Consider the following 20,352-nt stretch of genomic DNA (forward strand, 5'->3'; position numbering starts at 1 on the left):
GGATCAAACCTAGCTCCACTGTGTACAAGGCACCTACCTTACCTGCTGTACTATCACTTGGATCACAGACCTTGAGTAGGTTTGATTCCAAGTCAACCCTGATCTTAGAGAGCTGGTAGACTCCTTGCAATGTTGGGGATGTTCTCTATCCAGATGTAGCTCCTGGACTCCTAAAGTGGCACTCATAAGTGGCTTCTTTTCTTTTCCCTTTTTGGGTTTTTGGGCCATACCCAGCAGTACTTGGGGGATCATTCCTGAGTGTACTGGGGCTACTATATGTGTTTCAGGGTCAGCCTCATTCAAGACACACGCCCTAACCCTCTGGCCCCAAAGAACTGAATTTCTCACTTAATTTTAATGCATCTAGTGACTGCCAGACTGAATTAACATCACCAAAAGACAGACCTGCTCATAAACGACCCTTCAGATGTATAGTCAGTCGTGCTACAGATGCGGGGCAGCATGCAGACTTCCAGGGACCAGGGAAGTCAATGCCAAGATGCAGTTTGGCTCTTGCTCAATCCTCTTGTGAGTGGTATCTGCAGTGGTCACAGTACACCCTGGGCACACTGGCCACAGAGAATCCAGCTGTCTTTTATTACAGCTCACTATTGAGAAAGAGACTCAGACAGTGCCACTTCCCCACTAACCTGTTTGGCTTTAGTAAAGTTACCTCTGTTATTTAAAAAAAAAAAAATCTTGTTAGGTCATGGGGTTTGGGGGTGGTAATGGTTGGACTGAACTTGTGTCTTCAGCATGCAAAGCATGTGTTCTAGGCCACTGGGCCTCCTCCCCTTATTTATTTATTTTTTTACTGAATACTTAGAAAAATCTCTCAAATTTATTGCACCACCTGGGGTTACTCCAGGGAGTGCTTAAAAAGGAGTCTAGGACCTCATACATGCAAGTCAAGCACCAGCCACTGAGCCTCATCCCAGCCCTCAGGTTCTCAGTTAAAAAAAAAAAAAAAAGTCAAACATATTGTCAAATACAGTCACACCAATGATGGCTCAGGTGTTAAAGTGAAGGGTGAGCGGTGCAGAAGGCTTGAGAATGACTAGGGTAGAAGCTTTGTGGTAGATTCTAGAGCCAAAATTATTCAGTGCAAACCATGTGGCAACAGAGCCATGTAGAACCAGAAAAACGATGCTAACAAACTCAGTGTGCATGACCGTCAATAAATTATCTAGCAGTTTGGCTCAGTTTCTCCTTATCTAAAAGTTAGAGCAATACATTCTTGACTTGCTTAGTGACTAAATGAAGTCATCTTCATTGATAATTGAAGACTGCTTGGTTATGGACAGAGCAGACCCTTGGGGACGTGTGCTCACAGTAGCCAGCTCAGCATAACTCTCCACAACAGAGCACTGCCCATATTTTCAGAATGTTGGATGTTTGTTAAAAATGGCTGATGGAAGACATACCACCCACTGGAGATCAGGTGAAGGTCATAGCATTCTACTCTACCTGTCTGCCACGTCTAGATCAGATTCCATCTGGTCCAGGCCTCTTGCGATGCTGTCAATCTGCTCACCCTGATGGTGGAGGACTTTGGCTGCATCTTCCAGACGCTTCTGGGAACAGGCCATCAGACTGGTCAGCTCCTTCCCTTTGGTCACAGGGGAGGATGCCAGCCCAGCAGCAGCTCCTGGCTGAGATAGCAGCAGCTCTCTCCAGAAATGCTCAATGATGCTGAAAACAGCATTACGACTTGGCTGCAAGGCGCTGAACCAGTGCTTGATGTGATCCTTTTCCAGGATGGTGATAGAACTGAAGATGAAATGAGAAGCCTCTTTCTTGATTTCAATTATACTGGCAAGCGGGAAGTCGACCAGAATTTCTCCAGTTTTATCAGTTGTGAATTTCAGCGAGAGAGAAGTCAGTGCAAGTTTTCCTGGGACCCATCGCTTCTCAAGTTCTAAGTAGTAGGAGCATGGCCATGTGTGGACACAGATGTCTCTGCTCATTTGGTTCCTTGGTCAGCTATATCTGGGCCAAGGCTACTCTCTGAAAGCAAAAGGACAAATTAGTGAGTGGAGCCAACTCGGGTGCCTCTTTCCTGAGCTTCAGCGATCAACAGGAGGATCAACAGGAGCGGGGAATAGCTCCTGGGAGCTGCTGGGTGTGGAATCCAAAAAAAAAAAATTAACCAAAATAAATAGCCTCATATTCTCAACTCAGGAGGCTTAAGGAGGAGGCAGGAAACCCATACTCTTACATCACTGGAAAGAGGGAAGATTTCCTTTGCTCTTTCAGACTTCCTGAGCTTCCACACAGAGGTTGGTGTCCCTGTCCTCCTGTCCTCGGAGGCCTCCCACAGGCAACAGCTAAGCTATGATCAGGGTGAGGGGCAGAGCAGCCTGTCCTCTGTGCCCATGCCTCCACACTTGATAGACCTTTCCCCCTAGTTGGAGGGACACTCCTCTGAACTCTCCGAACACATGAAGCTTTACAGCACTGCTAGACGTGGCCTGCAGGGGCCTCTCAGGACAGGGAGCAAGTCTCCGGGCAGACTCACACTCCCTCACACATCCATGCTTGTCTGTCCAGCCACAAGGCTATTCAGCAGTCACTGGGATCGAGGGGACAAGCTATAACCACATCACAATGATTTTAATCTTTGTTTTAGGAGCTGGAGCAATAGCACAGTGGGTAGGGCATTTGCCTTGCACGCAGCCGACCCGGGTTTGATTCCCAGCATCCCATATGGTCCCCTGAGCCAGGAATAAGCCCTGTGCATCGCTGGGTGTGATGCCAAAAAAAAAAAAAAAAATTCTTTGTTGTAGGGCCGCACATGGCAATATTCAGGTCTCACTCCTGACTCTGCACTCAGGGATCACACCTGGTAGGGTTTGGGGGACCCTGTGGGATGCTGGGTCCGAACTTGGGCTGGCCACATGAAAGCAAGCACCTTACCTGATGTACCATCGCTCCATCCCTGATTTTTAGTGTTTGTTCAAAACCAATGACAAACTTGCCACTGTAGCATGTGACCACACAGCACTTGGTCAGCCCCTGCCCGCCTGTCCTCTTCCAGAGGAACCACCACCATCTGGCCACCCCGGGCCTTCCACTGAGCATCTCTAACCCTCAGAGTTGGGCAGGGTCACGCCATACTTTTGAGGACTCTGGCAGGTCATTTAGAAACAGAATTTGTATTAACAGCTGCCTGACCTGGACTTATCGTTCCTGAATGAATAGTCTGGGAGGTCTCTATGAGCAACGGGTGACGATGTACAAACTCCCCAGAGTCACTGAGTCTGGCACTACTGCCTCAGGAAGCTCCAGCTCCACCACAAACTTTACAGCTGTGGAAAAGTTACTTCACCTTCTGGACTTCTATTTATCCACCATTAAAATAACTAAAAGACCTAAAAACTTCTGCTCTAAGAGACTCTGGAAACTGAGAAAAGAAAAGGAAGGGGAAAGAATCAGGAGGAAACTTAGACACCTCAACTGGCACTCACATCTTATATAACACATGAGAGAGGTATTTGGGCTCCATGAATCCCACTGAAAAGCAGAGGAGAATCGTGGCTGCAGTTCCTCTTAGCAGAGATTTCCATAGTGCCTTCCTCCACAAGCCCAAGTCCATGAAGATCAAGTAGGGACATTCCTGCTGCGTACAAGGAAAAGGCCAAACTCCACACATGGAAGCAGGAATGGCCCACAGGCCCACAGTTTGCTGGACTCTTGTCAGCTCACAGAATGTTCTGAAATGTCTTACTCAGATTCTCTGTGAGGGAGACTTCTGCTTCCATGCTGAGTGGCACTGCAACCTCTCCACTATCTGGTCCCTCCCACCGCTCTGCCCACCCACTGTTGTGCATACCTGTGTCCACATTAACCCACTACTTCTTTCTAGGTGGCACGGCATGGTCCCAGAACACTGTCTGTGCCTCACAACCCACTCCAAGGTCTTGTTCTGCTCCCCCTCCCACCTATCAGCAACCCTTTCTTCCCAGTGAGTCCAGGGTCTCACAGCACTAAATACTGCCCACAGTCTTCTCAAGTCCTCACATTGGACACACGGGAGGGCAAGGTGGGCACTCCATGAAGCCATCCCATGGGCATTTCCAGACTGGCTTGCCCCTAGCTTCAAGGGTGGTAGCTCCTGAGGAATTCTCTGGGACTGCCCCACCACCCCTGCTAATGCCCTCTCTCCTCTAAGTCATTCATTAGCCAATCCTGGCAGGACTTTTGACTTGCATCTGCCCACAGCCTAGTCCCTAAGCCACACCACCGGAAGGGTAGTCATTACTGCCCACACAGTGTGGTATCTCCCTCCTCACTGCTGCCTGCCTACCACCCTTCTTCAGCCAGCAGCAGTCGGAGTGACAAGATTCCTCCCCCTCTCTGAGTCAAGTTCAGCCTCTGCTCTCTAGTCCAGCAACTTCTGACCAGAGTGTTGTCCTCGGCTCTGTGCCCGCCACATGAGCCTGCACCTGCTTCGCTGCTCACTTCTCATTCCTTAGTCTCTGCTGCTGTGTCATCTTCTTTTTCCTAAAAGGCTTTCCACACCACAGCCTCAGTGGCCCTTTTTCTGCGCTTCTGGGCCTCTAGACTGGGGACAGCCTTGTGCTCCAGGGGACATCACAGTGACCTAGTAAATATGTGCTGAGTGGACCGCTCTATGTGAATTGGATCGTGGCAGCATTACTGTGTGCACCCAGGGACAGCGAGAGCTCTTCCTTCCCGGTGTCTGTAATCAGTGCCAAGTTCCTGGAGCACAAGTCAGCATTCTTGGCCTCCCCAGCTCTTACCCAGAGCCCACAGCTCCTAGTCAAGACTTGCAGAACTGCACTCACCTGTAGAGACAATCACATAGGGAACCCACACAGCTAAGCTACTGGGCATGTGTGCTGTACTTAGCATGCAATTAGCATGATGGGTCTCTTTGGGCTCTTCTAGCAGACCTGTGTCTTGTGAGCCACAGTATCAAGTAAACACCCTATTTTTAGTGCAGTTCCAAAGTAGCAGAACATGCAGAACATTTCGCACACCTTCCAGTAACTCCTGCCACAAGAAAGCTTAGAACAGTGGGAGCAGTGTTCCCACAAACTCCTGCCTTTTCCATTACCTTCACCTCCTGCCCTCAGAGGCTCCCACTTTCCACCTGGGAGGTCGAAACATGTAGTCAGAGTTTGTTACTGCAGAGACAGAGCTTATTCACACAGCATCCACGTTTCAGAGAAATGAGGCTCTTACATTATTCGTACATAATGCTGACTCCTAAACGCCTTTCTTTTGCATTCTGGTTCTTATTGTAGATATGTCATTAGTATGTGACCAGGTTTAGAACAATCACCTGTCCCCAGACTCACCTTCTGAATTTCAGACACCCTAAGCTTAGTATTTCCTACATCTTTAAACAATTGCAAACATGTTGTTCCCCACACTTTCCCCAGCTACCTCTCATGATCTGTAACTAGACCTGAATTCAAATGAAGGAATAGCTCGCCAGATGCTATATTATAAAATATAAAAGAAAATGCTCAACCTGACACCATGCACAAAAGTCAGATCAAAATGGATTAAAGACTTCAACATCAGACCAGAATCCATAAGGTACATTGAAGACAAGGTTGGTAAAACCCTCCATGATATTGAAGCTAAAGGTATCTTCAAGATGACACGCAACTGATCAACCAAATGGAAACAGAGATAAACAAATGGGACTATACTAAACTAAGAAGCTCTGCACCGCAAAAAATATAGTGACCAGAATACAAAGACAATCTACAGAATGGGAAAGGATATTCACCCAATACCCATCTGATAAGGGGTTGATATCAAGGGTATATAAGGCACTGGTTGAACTCTACAAGAAGAAAACATCCAACCCTGTAGGATATCATTAGTTTGTCCTTTCTCCCTTACCACAAAGAGTTTAGGCATATCTGGTAATAATCTCTAAACATTTTAAGACAACATTGGTATGTCCTGTTCTCCTTGCTACAGGGAGCTTAGGTTTATCAGGTCACACCCATCAAAGTGTTCCCGAGTCACTCCCATTCCTTTGTCTATCTGTAACCACTTCTACCTCTCTTCCCCAATCAGTTAATCAGCTTTTCCCCTAATCAGACTCTGTTAATTTGTAAGGTCAGACCTTGCTAGGACAGTGAACTTGTATTGTAAGTTAATGTTGCCTTGCTCCTCTCCTCGTGTCTTTTGAATAGTTTACTTTAAAACAATGTCCTTTTTGTATGGACAAAGAAAGACAGTTGTTAATGTGCTTTGGTAACATGGGATTTAATTGGCTTCAAATATTATTCACTCCCGGGCATCTGCTTTCTCGACTTAAGCCTCAGCTGCCCTTACTTCCTAGCACCCCCATAAAGCAGGGTCCCGACGAGGGACGGGACGGACCCAGGGCAAGCGGCGAGTTATGTGCTACCCTGGCATTGACATGGGCCTGGCCAAAGCGCCTAATGCTTAACTATATGTTAAGAGCTTGGTCATGGACATGTCATGTCATGAGCCAAAAGCAACGACGAGACTAGGGCCCTGCTAGGGATAGGAAAGACTAATCTGGCCTGAGCACTGTAGTCTGAGATCGAGATGACTCCAGGAGAGCAATTCTATAAGTTTAATGCATCTTATTATGAATACCTGTATGTTAGTTGGACAAGGAGAGGAGAAACACACCCATGGGATTCCGCTCTTGGGTGGGTGTCCTGCTGAATGAGAATCTGTCCTAGAAGAAGCATCCCGAGGGAAAGAACTTTACCCCATTGATTGTGACCACACCTGTGTGTAAGCCCCAACCCCTCATTCTTGGGGATTTAACTAGGCTGTAAGAGTGGACTGGGGCAGGGGCCAGTCCCAGTGCCAGATCTGGAGAAGCCAGATCGAGATCCAGATCCAGAAGGAGAATGAAGTAGCATGGGGGAAGAAGAAGCAGGAGGACAATCAGTGGAGAATGGAGATGGGAATAGAATAAACTGCAATTGAGACCAACCAGCCTGGCCCTCATTCCTTCCTTTGCCTGCCTCATCACCGCCATCAACCTCCCCGGGGTGGGGGAAGCGGCTGGAGACTACCGAATGCAGGCGGCGGGAGAGATAGAGCGCCGCTGCCCTGTGCCCCGAGTGGCTCCTCCCTCTTTTTTGTGTGTTTACACACAACCCCATCAGAAAATGCGGTGAAGAAATGAACAAAAACTTTCTCAAGGAAGAGGTCTCTTCCTTGAAATACCAATTGGTACATGAAAAAATGGTACATGAAAAAAATGCTCTTCATCACTAATCATCAGGGAGATGCAGATCAGACAACTATCAGATACCACCTCACACCACAGAGACAGGCACACATCCAAAAGAACAAAAGCAACCGCTGTTGGTGTGAATGTGGGGAGAAATGGACCCTTCTACACTGCTGGTGGGAATGCCGACTGGTTCAGCCCTTTCGGAAAACAATATAGACGATTCTCAAAAAGTTAGAAATTGAGCTCCCATTTGACCCAGCAATACCACTCCTGGGAATATATCCTGGAGAGGCAAAAAGGTATAGTAGAAATGACATCTGCATTTATATGTTCATTGTAGCACTGTTTACAATAGCCACAATCTGGAAAAAACCTGAGTGCCCAAGAACAGATGACTGGTTAAAGAAACTTTGGTACATCTCTACAATGGAATACTATGCAGCTGTTAGAAAAGATGAAGTCATGAAATTTGCATATTAGTGCATCAACACGGAAAGTATCATGCTAAGTGAAATGAGTCAGAAAGAGAGAGACAGACGTAGAAAGATTGCACTCATCTGTGGAATATAAAATAACAGAATGGAAGACTAATACCCAAGAATAGTAGAATTAAGTACCAGGAGGTTGGCTTCATGGCTTGGAAGCTGGCCTCACATGCTATGGGAAAAGGCATCTCAGATAGAGAAGGGAACACCAAGTTAAGTGTGGTTGGAGGACCTGCTTGGGATGGGAGATGCATGCTGAAACTAGACTACAGATTGAACACGATGGCCACTCAATACCCCTATTGCAAACCCAACACCCCAAAGGAGAGAGAGAGTAAGAGGGAATGCCCTGCCATAGAGGCGGGGTGGGGTGGGGGGGATGGGATTGGGAGGTCGGAGGGATACTGGGTTCATTGGTGGAGAATGGGCACTGGTGGAGGGATGGGTTCTCAAACATTGTATGATGGAAGCATGAAAATGTGTAAATCTGTAACGGTACCCGCATGGTGATTCACTAATAAAAAAAAATAATAAACAAACAAAAAAATAGAAAATGGTTGGGGTGGGAGAGATAGACTTAGCACAGAGGCCAGTCCTGGTTTCAGCACCACACATGAGCCCCCAGCACCATGAGCATGGCAGGTGTACAAGTCCAGAGTTTCATACCTGAGCACATCTGAAATAGCCCCCAAGCACCCTTGGGTGTGACTCAAAAACAACAAAGAATAGCAAATGTTTACAGAGACAAACTTATGCATGAGAGATGAAGCTGGTAAGGCACAGGGGAAGAAAAGGAAACAAGTAAATGCTTGCATGTATTCATGCATGGAAGAGAAGATTCCCCGCCACTAACAGAAAACAGTCCTTTGCAGATGGAATTGTAGGTGATTCTTCTCCAGTTTAACTTTGTTGTCCATTTTCTGCTGTCTGCTAGCCCAAGGTTTGATGAATCCCATGCTTCACTACACAAGGCAAGCGAGGCAGATGGAAAAGGCAGATACTCTCACCCCTTTGTGTTACTTCACATGCCACAATTCCCACCATGTGCCCTGCTTCTGTTTCTACCTGGGGCTCATATGCTTTTCCCCACGTGCACTTCTAGGGCCTGCTTCTCTGGCCTTCCCCACTGCAGATCCTTCTGTTCTGGGTAAATGTCAGACCCCTTGGAAAGAACCCCCACCTTCAAGCTCCCCTTCCAAGTCCAAAGCCCCAGCACACCTGGAACCTTTCTTCTTCTACCCATAAGAGTAAACAAATTCACGTCTTGCTTGTTAACTACAGGGACTGTTCCTTCTCTTCAGCTTTTGTTAGGAGTAAGCAAAACTACTGTCCAGATTTTGCAAGCCACATTCATCACCTGTTGACACAGAACTATAAGCACAAACTTTCCCAGAATGCATGGGCCAAATAGTGCATGGGAGCCCATGCTTGGTATAAAGGAGACCCAGATTCTATCCCCAGGCACCGCATGCACCCCTGAGCACTGCCAGGTGTGGCTCTCAAACCAAACAAAAGCAAAATAAGCCAAAAACCAGAGCCATGGAGCTGCTACAGCACTGCAGTTAAGGTGTTCGCTTTGCATGCCACCGAACTGGGTTCGATTCCCCTGGCATTCCATATGGTTCCCCCAGGCCCACCAGGAGTGAGCCCTGAGAATAGCTGGACGGAGCCCAAACCCCTTCCACTGGCATCCCCCCTGCCCCCCAAACAACAAACACAAAGCCAGAAACCGTCTAGAGTTCTCACTGATGCAGAAGGATTACAGGATGCACCTACATTTCTATCAGAGAGATGAGAGGCTTTACTATGTGTAAAACTGAGCTGTGTACCCTCTTGCATTAGGGACTGTAATGTAACCTTGCATCTGTGTACTTGTGTACTCTCCTGCTCTCCTACAGACGTTTGACTAACAAATTCCCACGGTATAGCATTCGTGTCCCTCCGTTCCACGTTGACAGGGGTGGGTTTATGTCGGTGGCTTTGATTTCTCAGGTATGCCGGCGTGCAGCCTCAAGTCCGCACCTAAGTTGCCGCACGCCTCCTGCATGCCCGCGCCCACCAGCTCCCGCAACTAGCACCCAGCCCACGCCCCTGCGTCTCCGAACTCCCGTCGCAGTTTAGGTCCCGGCATCAAGCAGAGGCCCCACTTCCGGCCTCGGGCATCACCGTCAGCGCAGCCCTGTCACTGCCCAGTCCCCGGGGCACGAGCCAGAGTCGGGGGCTGTGCCGGCGGAGCCGAGGGGCTCGGGGCGCCGATGGGGCCGCGCGTCGGGAGGCCGCTTTACCCGAGCCGCCGGAGGCGCGGAGACGGCCGTGGGGTCCCGCACCGCCTGCAGAGTCCGGGGTCGCCGCGGAGCCGGAGCGCGGGTCGCGCTGCGTCTGCGCCTGCGTCGGGCGCGGTGCCCGCGGCGCAGCCCGGGCAGAAACGGCGGCCGGGCCCTGGGTTCCGGCCGCGTCGGAGCCCGGGATCTTGGTTCCGGCCGCGTCGGAGCCCGGGCCCTGGGTTCCGGCCGCGTCGGGGCCCCGGCCTGGGTTGCTGGGAGCCCGGGCCCTGGGTTCCGGCCGCGTCGGGGCCCGGGCCTGGGTGCTGGGAGCCGGGTCTCGGCGCCGGGAGCGCTCGGTCGCCCGCAGCCGCCCGGTTCGGCGGACCCGGCCCGGCCCGGTATGGACCGCGAGACGCGCCTCTTCGCCGAGAGCCACTTCCGAGGCCTCGGGGGCCGCGTGCCCGGCGGGGCCTGGCCGGCGCCGCGCCGCGTGGACTTCATCGAGGAGCCGGGCGCCCTCTCGTACGCCGACTTCGTCCGGCGCTACCTGCTGCCCAACCGGCCGTGCGTGTTCTCCAGCGCCTTCACCGCGGGCTGGGGCTGCCGCCGGCGCTGGGTGACGCCCGGCGGCACGCCCGACTGGGACCACCTGCTCCGGACCTACGGTGGGGCGCGGGGCGCGGGGGCCCGGGGGGGCCGCGGCCGGGGGGCCCGGGGAGAGCAGGTGGAAGACCCGCGCCTCCCCTCGCCTTGCAGGAGACGTGGTGGTGCCCGTGGCCAATTGCGGGGTCCGGGAGTATAACTCGAACCCCAAAGAACGCATGGCCCTCAGAGACTACATCAGCTACTGGAGAGAATACATCGAGGGCGGCTACTCGTCCCCCAGGGGATGTCTCTACCTCAAAGACTGGCACCTGTGCAGGTAAAGCCGTGGTACGCAGAGCCAGGCATCTGCCCTCTCGGCCCTGGCGTAAAGCACCTGACTGTACGCGGCTCGTCGGGGCGGCAGCGAGGGTGCCGGCCTTGCACACAGCCGGCTCTGGTTCCCAGCACCCCAAAGGGTCCGGGGAGCTCCACCAGGGGTGACCCCTGAGCGCAGCAGAGGCAGGAGTAAGCCGTGAGCAGTGCCAGGTGTGTGGCCCAAAGAGAAAAGAAAGAAAAAGAACCCAAACTTGATGCCCTTCAGTCCTTGTTGGAGTGGCAACTGGTAGTCACTCCTAGATTGCCCTCTTGATTGTGGGGGGAGTGTGGCCCTGGCGAGGACACAGGAGCTATGGTCACTACCTCTTCAACTTGTTCTTGATGGCCTAACCTCCATCTAAGAGGCAGCACTGTTCTGGGCCCTCCTCAGATGCCACTCGGTAGGACTGACCTTCCCGGCCAACTGGCCAGGACACTCTCTTCTCCACCCTGATTACCATCATTCTTCTGCCAGGCCATGCACCTCATGTCCAGGTGATCTCATCTGGGTGCTTGAAAGCTCCAGAGAAACCTATCCGGGAGAGCTGTGCCCCACGCTCTCTTAACCCGTCATCACTGGCCAGCAGCACATACTTGCCTTTCCAGTGTGTCCCTACCGGCCTCACCTCCTGGGTTTGAACTACTGCATGGCCTACTGCATGGCCTGATCTTCGAACCACCTGGCTCTGAGGACGGTCTCGCACCAGCACACCCTGCCTCTGGGAAATGACTTCTGCCACCCAGGGCTGTACTTTTAGCTAATCGAGAGGGGTTTCTTGTCAGACCCACACTGACCTGCATAGTCATTGTAATGTGCACACTGGGTTACAGTTTGAGTGAATGTGCGAAGAACCAAATTCTTGATTTTATAATGTGGAAACTAGGTTTCAAAAAGGCCAGGTCAAGGGCTGGGGAGGTCGCTCAAGGTGATGAAGTGCATGACCAGCATGTGTGGAGCCCTGACAGCTGTCCTTGAATACCCACTTGTTTAGGTGTGCGGCTGGGCCAGGGGTGTAAATGATTGTGAGCAGGGAAGTGCACAACACCTCATGTACGTGGTGCAACACCTTGTGTGTGGGCCTGTGACCTGGCGTCCAGCAGGCTGAGTCATGGACACTAGGTGAGGTGAAGGTGCAGAAGAGGCTCACAGATTCCCGAGGCCATTATAATGCTGGGTCTGCACCAGGAATCCTCAGCGAAATTCAGGCCTGAAGTCTCAGAGCTGCAGGGTTGGTTCCAGATGTCACAGAAACTCTACGGCCATTTATTTTGTCTGTTTATGACTTGTCTGTTTGGTGTCTGGACTAGAGCTGGGTGGACTGAAGTGGCCCCACTCAGCCTGATGGCTGGTGCCAATGGTCTGGGCACAGCAGCAGAAGGCAGCTCAGGGTCATGCACAGCTTTTTCATAATCCTTACGATCGCTTGTGTTTGGCACTGGAGTGTGGGGAGGTGGGCTTGGGGCTGTTCCGTTTACCTCAGCCTCATTCCATTGTCTCAAGGGACTCCTCAGCCGAGGATGTGTTCACCCTGCCTGTGTACTTTTCGTCTGACTGGCTGAACGAGTACTGGGACACTCTGGACGTGGATGACTACCGCTTCATCTACATGGGACCCACTGGCAGTTGGTGAGATGGCCCCCCAGCACCACCACCCACATCCTAGCCCCTCCTTGGTCTCAACCCGCCCGGCACCCCACCTCCTTTGCTGCCCCAGTAGCTTGCCCTCGGCACATCTTGGAGATTCCCATCAGCCAGGACTTGGGTCAGGCCCCAGGTTGGGCATTCCTAGGCCCACTGGACTTGTGTATCTCTTGTGGGACTTTTTGGGGTGGGGAAAGGTTTGTCTGCCCACCTGACTCACGGCCTGACTTGCTGCTGGCCCAGCCTGTCTGGGAGAAACAAACCCCACACATGGCTCTTGAGGGCACCAACGAGAACTCTTATGTAGGTCGCCGTTCCACGCTGACATCTTCCGCTCCTTTAGCTGGTCTGTCAACATCTGTGGGAGGAAAAAGTGGATCTTCTTCCCACCGGGGCAAGAAGAGGCCCTGCGGGATTGCCACGGTGGCCTGCCCTACGATGTCACCTCTCCCACGCTCCTCGACAACCGCCTGTACCCTAGACGTGAGCACTGTAGCCCCCCGCTGGAAGTCACGCAGGAGGCGGGTGAGATGGTGTTTGTGCCCAGTGGCTGGCACCACCAAGTCCACAACCTGGTAGGTTGGGCGCTCTCTGTTCACAGCAGGCTAGGAGGCTTGCCAGGGCCTGTCTCCGCCTAAGTCAGATGTCCCTGTTGGCCTTCCTGGCAGTCCCTGCATACCTTGACAGCAGAGAGGGCAGGACTTGCCCTCCCCAGCCCTCCCAGTGAGCATCCTCCTTTTCCCTCCCCGCATGGCTTCTGTGCACTCATATTGTCCCTGTACCCCTGCCCCTCCCCGGTAGCACCCCTTATTAAGCTACGGAAGCCTAAGAGGAATGAGGGATGGGGTGGGCAGTGTTTGCAGTGAGCTTGTGGGAGTAGCCTGTGCCTCTCACTTCCTGTAGGACAACACAATCTCCATTAATCACAACTGGGTCAATGGCTGCAACCTGGGCCACATGTGGCACTTCCTGCAGCAGGAACTCCGTGCTGTACAGCAGGAAGTCATCGAGTGGAAGGAGAGCATGCCCGACTGGCACCACCACTGCCAGGTATTGCGTGTGCCAGCGCCAGACACTGGAAAGCCAGGGATTTCCTGGGGCTTCAGTAGAAGCTGTGGGTGTGTCGGGACTGCCAGGCTGCCATGCCATCTCGGGCTGTAGCTCACAAGTGCAGAGCTGTGGTCTCAGGGATGTGGTGGTCTCCAGGCAAGGCCCCTCTCTGCGAAGGACGTCCCCCTCTGGTCACTGCCTGGACCACACTGCATCTCGGGTCCTTCCTTGCCCATGTTCTGCCCAGTCAGAGGATGCTGCCTGATGTGTGGGTGCGTGGGAGCTCATAGGTCTCTCCTTTTTGACCCAGGTCATTATGAGGTCCTGTTCTGGGATCAATTTTGAAGAGTTTTACCACTTCCTCAAGGTCATTGCCGAAAGGAGGCTCAACAGCCTAACCAAGGGGATGGACCCTGGCGAGTCTGAGCACAGCGAGAACCCTGGGGTGGGCCTCCAGCAAGCTGCTTTCGACATCAGTCGCATTGCTGACGTCCTGGCTTCTGTGGTGACCCACCCCGACTTCCAGAGAGTAGATACCAGCGCATTCTCACCACAGCCAGAGCAGCTTCTGCAGCAGCTGGAACAGGCTGTGGCCAGCACCGCATCCCTATAGTGACTGCCGTGGGGACCGGAGATCGCGTTTGGGGGCAACAGTGTGGATGGCCGTACGGGGCTCTGCTCTTGAGCCCCACCCTCCCTGGCGGTGCAGAACAGAGCACCTCTCTGCTGTGCCTTTTGCCTTGGCATCCCAGGTACGACTCATGCATACAATAATTCAGACTCTTCTGGCCATCCATCTGTGTCCCTGTGTCCCAGTGCCTGTTTGGGGTACAGATTCATGTTGATGGTGTGTTGAGTGCGCGTTGAATCGTGGTAAGTTGGCCCTGCTGCAGGGAGACCTCTTACCAGGACTCAGGAGTGGGGGCGCATGCACCCCGGGTTTTCCTGGCATTGTAGGTGTGCTGGAGAGCCTCTCATGGGATAGCATCAGCTCTCAAAGAGCCATACCCGTCTATCACCCTAAACTCTGTTTTTAGTTGTTGGTGTTGTTGTTGGGTTTGGTTTTGGGCCACCCAGTGGTGCTCAGGGCTGACTCCTGTCTCTGCACTCAGGGATCACCCCTAGTGGGCTTAGGGGACCATATGGAATACCAGGGATAGAATCCAGGTTGGCTGTGTGCAAGGCAACTACTCTGTCCACTGTACAACCGCTTTGGCCCCAGTAACCTTAAACCCTGAGTCACGTACCTTTTCCTCAGATCAGAAATAAACAAGAAAGGAAATGTTGTGCAGGTTTCTGAGAGCTTTAAAACCAGGGTATCAGACATATAACAGTTTCTTTGGGGGAACTGGGGAGAAAAGTCTCGGTAGTTTGTCCATTTGCTCAGAGTCTGCTTTTGCTTTTTCCTTTCTGCATTGTTTATAATTTGTCTTTTTTTCTCCTCTCCGATTTCCCACACTTAAAATGAGTAGAATGAGTCTGGTTTTCAAAACTACTATTTCCTAATTGTTTTCTGAACAAAGGAAACTTTATTAGGCTTGAAGACATAGCATATCAGGTTGGGCACTTGCCTTGCACATGAGAACTTGGTTTCATTCCCCAGTACTTTGAATGGTCCCCCAATCCCCACCAGGAATGATCTGAGTGCAATGCCAGGAGTCAGCCCTGAGCATCGCCAGATGTCGTCTCAGAACTAGCAAAGAAATGCTATTTCTTCCTCTGACGATGTAGAATGGCTGCCACTGTTCTGGCAGGACCTGTCGTTGGAAGTTGCTTCTGAAAGACTGAGCTTGTTGTTCTGCTGGTGCAAATATCACCAGCCTCTAACCGGGTGTCCTGAGAGCTGTCCCTGCTTCTGTCCTAGCCATGACAGGAGGGGCTGATCCTACCCTCCACTCTCTTTCCCATTTGTCTTTGCAATGATGGGGTTCCATACTGAGTCACACAGTCTCGGTCATGCTTTTCACTGCAGGCTGCATGCTATTGTGGCACCAGGAATCCCAGGTGTTTGGGACTCGTAATGTGGAGAGGTGCCGGAGACCTGACTTGTGCTCGTGTCTCTCTGGCAGCCGCGTGGCCACGGAGCCGTCTCTATGCCTCAGGAATTCTTACCAGATGAGAGTCTGGATCCCGCTAAGAAGTGCAGCTCTGGGTTCTAAGGGGAGACGGCAGATCACGTACAGGTTTACAGTACAGTGTACTGTGTCCACTGCTTGAGGTTGGCTTGTCCTTTGGTTTCAGGGGCTGGCAGGTGAGCCAATGCTGTGCCCACCCCCAAGGGTGATGCATGGTGGCTGAGCTGGGGCAAAGGCAGGACAAGGACTGACTCCATTGTTCCTACCGTGACTTTGAATCCGTAATGCCAACACCCATAGAGCAGGAGGTTGCTCCCTCAGAGAGGTACCGACCCACCCTCTGTGCTGCAGCCCCCATCAGCTTCCCGCAGTGGTCACACGAATCCCCACGAGCAGAATCAGACACGTTCTCCCTGGTGGTGTGGGCAACAGCCTGGCCCCTCACCTCTGCCCATTCCCGCCCCTGGCCCACTGAGCTGTGTTGAGAACAGGCTGGCACCATCCTCAAGTGCAGTGTTCTCGCACCGAGGCTCCTCTCACCTTCCTCATGACAAGTACAGCCTCTCCCCTGGTCCACTCTCGTGGTGGTCATGGGGACCTCTGCTGTGAGCCGGACGAGTATGTCCCAATGGCTTCCCACCAAAGCATTAAGCACTACCCCAGGTCCTGCACTTCACTTCCCCTCCTCCTCTCTAGCTTCTTCCCGCAGACAGTGTGCGCCCTCATCTATCCATGCAAATTTGTCAATGGGCTCCCTGTCCCACTCTCCCAGAGCCCTGCTCTCTTTCTCTCTAGCTCTCTTTCCTCCCTGCGAGTTCACAAAATAATGTGGGGGTGGGCTGCTGCAATGACAATAACGCATGGAGCCTCCTCAGCAGGCAGAGTCCACAGCTTGATGGTGAAAATGGCCCTTTTAGTGCAGAGCTGCTCGCATACTTATAGAACACCTGAGGGGGGTTGAGGTAAGGACATAGCTGTGATTGACATTTACATAGATAAAACATCTGGAAATTCACATAGATCATTTACATAGATAAAGCTAGGAAATTCTCTTGTGAGATTAACTCAAGGAGACACTCTCCCTGGGACATCTACATTGCTTTTATCTTTTGTTGTATAAGTTGTATTAGTTATCAATACTTGCAGTTGTTTGGATAAACACAGTAAGAGACAAAGATCCCAACATTTAGTTCTCTGGGCTTTGAGAAGGGCAAGACTTTTAACAGTTCTCTGGGCTCTGAGAGCAAGCAAGGCTTTTACTGTAAATCCTGGACTAGGTCCTCAGGCCAGTTCAGCTTGTCCTTCCCCATGGGGGTCCTGTCTCTTAAGTTATAACAGTTTGCATCAGTGCATTTATGCTTTCTAGACTGTCCCAGAGTCAGTCAACTCCCAAATAAAAGGAGCATATTATTAATGGTCTTTGTGTGTTTAACCAAAGAACATTGCTCTATAGTAAAATATGAAAAGGCTATAGGGGAAATAGAAAAGCAGGTATCAATACACAGCACTTCAAATACAAAGCACAGAATTACCAGAAAGTTTTGGCTTATAAGTAATCAAGACGGACTTGGGGAACTGTGGCAGTGAGAGATAAAATACAAAGGAAAGGTTAAAGATAAACTTGAACTAAATCAGGGATGCTAGCAAGGGCACATAAGCTTCTCTGGGAGAGGAAAAGGGGCAATTCACTGATAAAGCTTAAGGTTGATATCCAACACTTCCCTTGCGTTTACTTTCCTTGTTTACCCATCTGTTCTGCTACCATGCAGGAGTCCCTTTCTTCTCTAGCAGCTCTCCTTGTTGACTTGGATGGACCGAGTGGGAGGCCTTAGAAGGGGCCAAGATCTTCCTGAAAGGCGCTTGGGGTGTCCCTTCTCCTGTGCTCTAGCCCGCCCCCTGGTGGTCAATACTCTCCTGCACTCCTCACCTTAAAGTCAAGACTTGCCACCAGTTTCAGATTTTACAGCTGGGAAAAGTAAGACCATGTGAACGGAAGATCATGTGGTTCATGATCAGGTGGGGTTCGGTCCACCACAGTACCGGTGCCTGTAATCTGTAAAGTGGCTCCTCACAGGCCAGTGGCTGCCAGCACAGCTTGGGATCCTGACATGTTTCTGCTCTGAAGTCTGACCTCCTGCAGCAGAGACCCACAGATTCCTGCCTGGGGCAGGAAGAAGGTGGCCACGTGGGTCGACCAGAATGGAGGGATAGGTACCAGAGGGGTCGGCTCAGTACAGTCAATCATGTTTCCGGTGGGAACTAGTTCAGAGTAGGGATGGGTGAGGTGCAGTGCTGAGGAACCCCACAGGGCAGCAGACCTCAACTTGGGAAGTTCTGAGGACAGGGGTGGGCTGCATGGCAGGGAAGACGCGTAGAGCCACTTACGTGTGTGCTTAGGAGGGCTGCATAGTTGGTTATGGTTAAGCATAAGTTGCACTTGACATCTTTCTTTTGGAAATATAATTATTACTGCCCTTGGGGCGACCAGGTCCCGTAGAGACCTGGGGACCTGGTTGTCATCCCAGACACTTCATTTGGGTCCCTGAGCATTGCTGGGTACGGAAAGAAAAAATCAGTTCTGCTTCAGTCCCATGGTGATATCAGGGTCTACTCACAGAGAACTGTCCCTCCAGCAGGGAGCACTGTCTTCCCTGCACCTGGGCTGGCCAGTGTGCTATCTCCAAACTTCCCAGGGAAGCCCGGGTCTCAGGGTCCCACAGAAACCAGGGATACCTGTCACCCAGCCGGATACCACATCCTTTTTTGCTTGAAAAAATCATTGAAAAAAAAAATTCATGAAGGTTGTTTGACTGGAATCGCTATTTGCTTCCTTTGCTTCCTTTCACAAGAAAATTTGTGATTAGATTATTGGGGTCTCTGGTAAAGAAACGTTTTGTTTCACATATTCCTCTAGTTAAATATAAAGACATTGCTCAAATTGTCAAATGCATGGTTTTGTACTGCCTGTTTGCATAAATGCTTGTCAATTGAATAAAAAGTCATTTCTGTAAATTGTGTGTTCTTGACAGAGAACATGACTGACTTGAAGGTGACACTTTCTTTTAGACTTAAACATGTTTAATAGTTGTTCTGTGAGGAAAGGTGAAGAGGCACAGATGTCATTCCAGAAAAGAGGCAGAGGGATGAACTTTCACTGTGTTGTCATTTCTCTGTTTTAATTGTAGTCCAGGCTTATCCATCTCTTCCAAGAGCAGCCAAACCTGAATATTCAGGACTAGAGTGACTGCTCTAAGGCCAGGAGGAGTCTCAGATAACTCTTCCTTAATGACCAAGTTACACACTGAATCACTTCAGTCTTATAGGTGATGTGTAATGTTCATCATTTAAAGTTAAGTGGTAATACTTGCCTTTTTTTTTTAGCTGTAAAATGCAGTGTGGCTAATTTCTCAAGAAGGGAAAGGTTTCTCAAAGAGATGATTCTGGCCACTAAGTTACATGTTGATAATTTTTTACCACTCATACAAGATATTTTTGTTTGTTTACAGACAAGTACTGGCAAAGGATTCATTGTTTGAAAAGGATGTGCAACATCCAAAAGAACAAAAGCAGCCGCTGTTGGAGAGGATGTGGGGAGAAAGGGACCCTTCTACACTGCTGGTGGGAATGCCGACTGGTTCAGCCCTTCTAGAAAATAATATGGACGATTCTCAAAAAATTAGAGGTTGAGCTCCCATTTGACCCAGCAATACCACTGCTGGGAATATATCCCAGAGAGGCAAAAAAGTATAATCGAAACAACATCTGCACATGTATGTTCATCGCAGCACTATTTACAATAGCCAGAATCTGGAAAAAACCCGAATGCCCTAGAACGGATGACTGGTTGAGGAAACTTTGGTACATCTATACAATGGAATACAATGCAGCTGTCAGAAAAAAGGAGGTCATGAATTTTGTATTTAAGTGGATGGGCATGAAAAGTTTCATGCTGAGTGAAATGAGTTAGAAAGAGAGAGACAGACATAGAAAGATTGCACTCATCTGGGGTATATAGAATAACAGAGTGGGAGACTAACACCCAAGAATTGTAGAAATAAGTACTAGGAGGTTGACTCCATGGCTTGGAGGCTGGCCTCACATTCTGGGGAAAGGGCAACTCAGAGAAGGGATCACCAACTATAATGTAGTCGAAGGCCATGTGGGGGAAGGGAGTTGCGGGCTAAATGAGGGCTAGAGACTGAGCACAGTGGCCACTCAACACCTTTATTGCAAACCACAACAGCTAATTAGAGAGAGAGAACAGAAGGGAATGCCCTGCCACAGTGGCAGGGCGGGGTGGGGGGAGATGGGATCGGGGAGGGTGGGAGGGATGCTGGGTTTACTGGTGGTGGAGAATGGGCACTGATGAAGGGATGGGTTCCCGAACTTTGTATGAGGGAAGCATAAGCACAAAAGTGTATAAATCTGTAAATGTGCCCTCATGGTGATTCACTAATTAAAAATAAATTAATTAATTAAAAAAAATGACATTAATTAAAAAAATAAAATGGAAAAAGAAAAAGAAAAGGATGTGCAGACAACTTTGTACAAACACGCAGTAGTATTAAACTTTGCAACACGAAAATTTTCATAGTATCTACCTACACAACTGGTAATTGTAAAATCTTCTGTGCCAGACCCAGGAGTCTCTGCAGTGGAGCCGCTGGCA

At 50.6% G+C, this 20,352-nt stretch overlaps 2 protein-coding genes across 6 annotated transcripts in view; one reads left to right on the forward strand and one right to left on the reverse strand.

Annotated features, from left to right (window-relative positions):
• The window catches only part of SNAP47 (synaptosome associated protein 47), a 30,136-nt gene extending 20,015 nt beyond the window's left edge, over window positions 1–10,121 (reverse strand). For 2 of the 3 annotated variants that reach the window (XM_004611509.2, XM_055124817.1), the window contains exons 1-2: window positions 9,978–10,121; window positions 1,468–2,007 (exon numbers count right to left, since the gene is read on the reverse strand). In XM_004611509.2, coding sequence (XP_004611566.1) covers window positions 1,468–1,967 — 500 coding nt within the window. In that variant the 5' untranslated portion in view covers window positions 1,968–2,007; window positions 9,978–10,121. Of the gene's footprint in view, window positions 1–1,467; window positions 2,008–3,467; window positions 3,620–9,977 lie in introns of all 3 variants that reach the window. The other variant, XM_055124818.1, reaches the window with a different exon arrangement.
• Window positions 10,122–10,179: 58 nt separating this feature from the next.
• Window positions 10,180–19,953, forward strand: JMJD4 (jumonji domain containing 4). 3 transcript variants are annotated; one of them, XM_055124816.1, is made up of 7 exons: window positions 10,180–10,621; window positions 10,713–10,878; window positions 12,418–12,543; window positions 12,902–13,133; window positions 13,462–13,608; window positions 13,919–14,360; window positions 19,190–19,953. In XM_055124816.1, exons 1-6 carry the CDS (start codon window positions 10,357–10,359, stop codon window positions 14,219–14,221), a joined length of 1,239 nt encoding a protein of 412 aa, XP_054980791.1. In that variant the 5' UTR covers window positions 10,180–10,356; the 3' UTR covers window positions 14,222–14,360; window positions 19,190–19,953. The 3 variants fall into 3 exon arrangements, with proteins under 3 accessions (XP_054980791.1, XP_054980790.1, XP_004611686.2); XM_055124815.1 differs by having other exon boundaries at window positions 10,184–10,621; window positions 12,866–13,133; XM_004611629.2 differs by lacking the exon at window positions 19,190–19,953 and having other exon boundaries at window positions 10,184–10,621; window positions 12,866–13,133; window positions 13,919–18,695.
• The last annotated feature ends 399 nt before the right edge of the window (window positions 19,954–20,352 follow it).

The sequence above is a fragment of the Sorex araneus genome, chromosome 2, assembly GCF_027595985.1.
Source record: "Sorex araneus isolate mSorAra2 chromosome 2, mSorAra2.pri, whole genome shotgun sequence".
In the NCBI taxonomy this organism is placed as follows: Eukaryota; Metazoa; Chordata; class Mammalia; order Eulipotyphla; family Soricidae; genus Sorex; species Sorex araneus.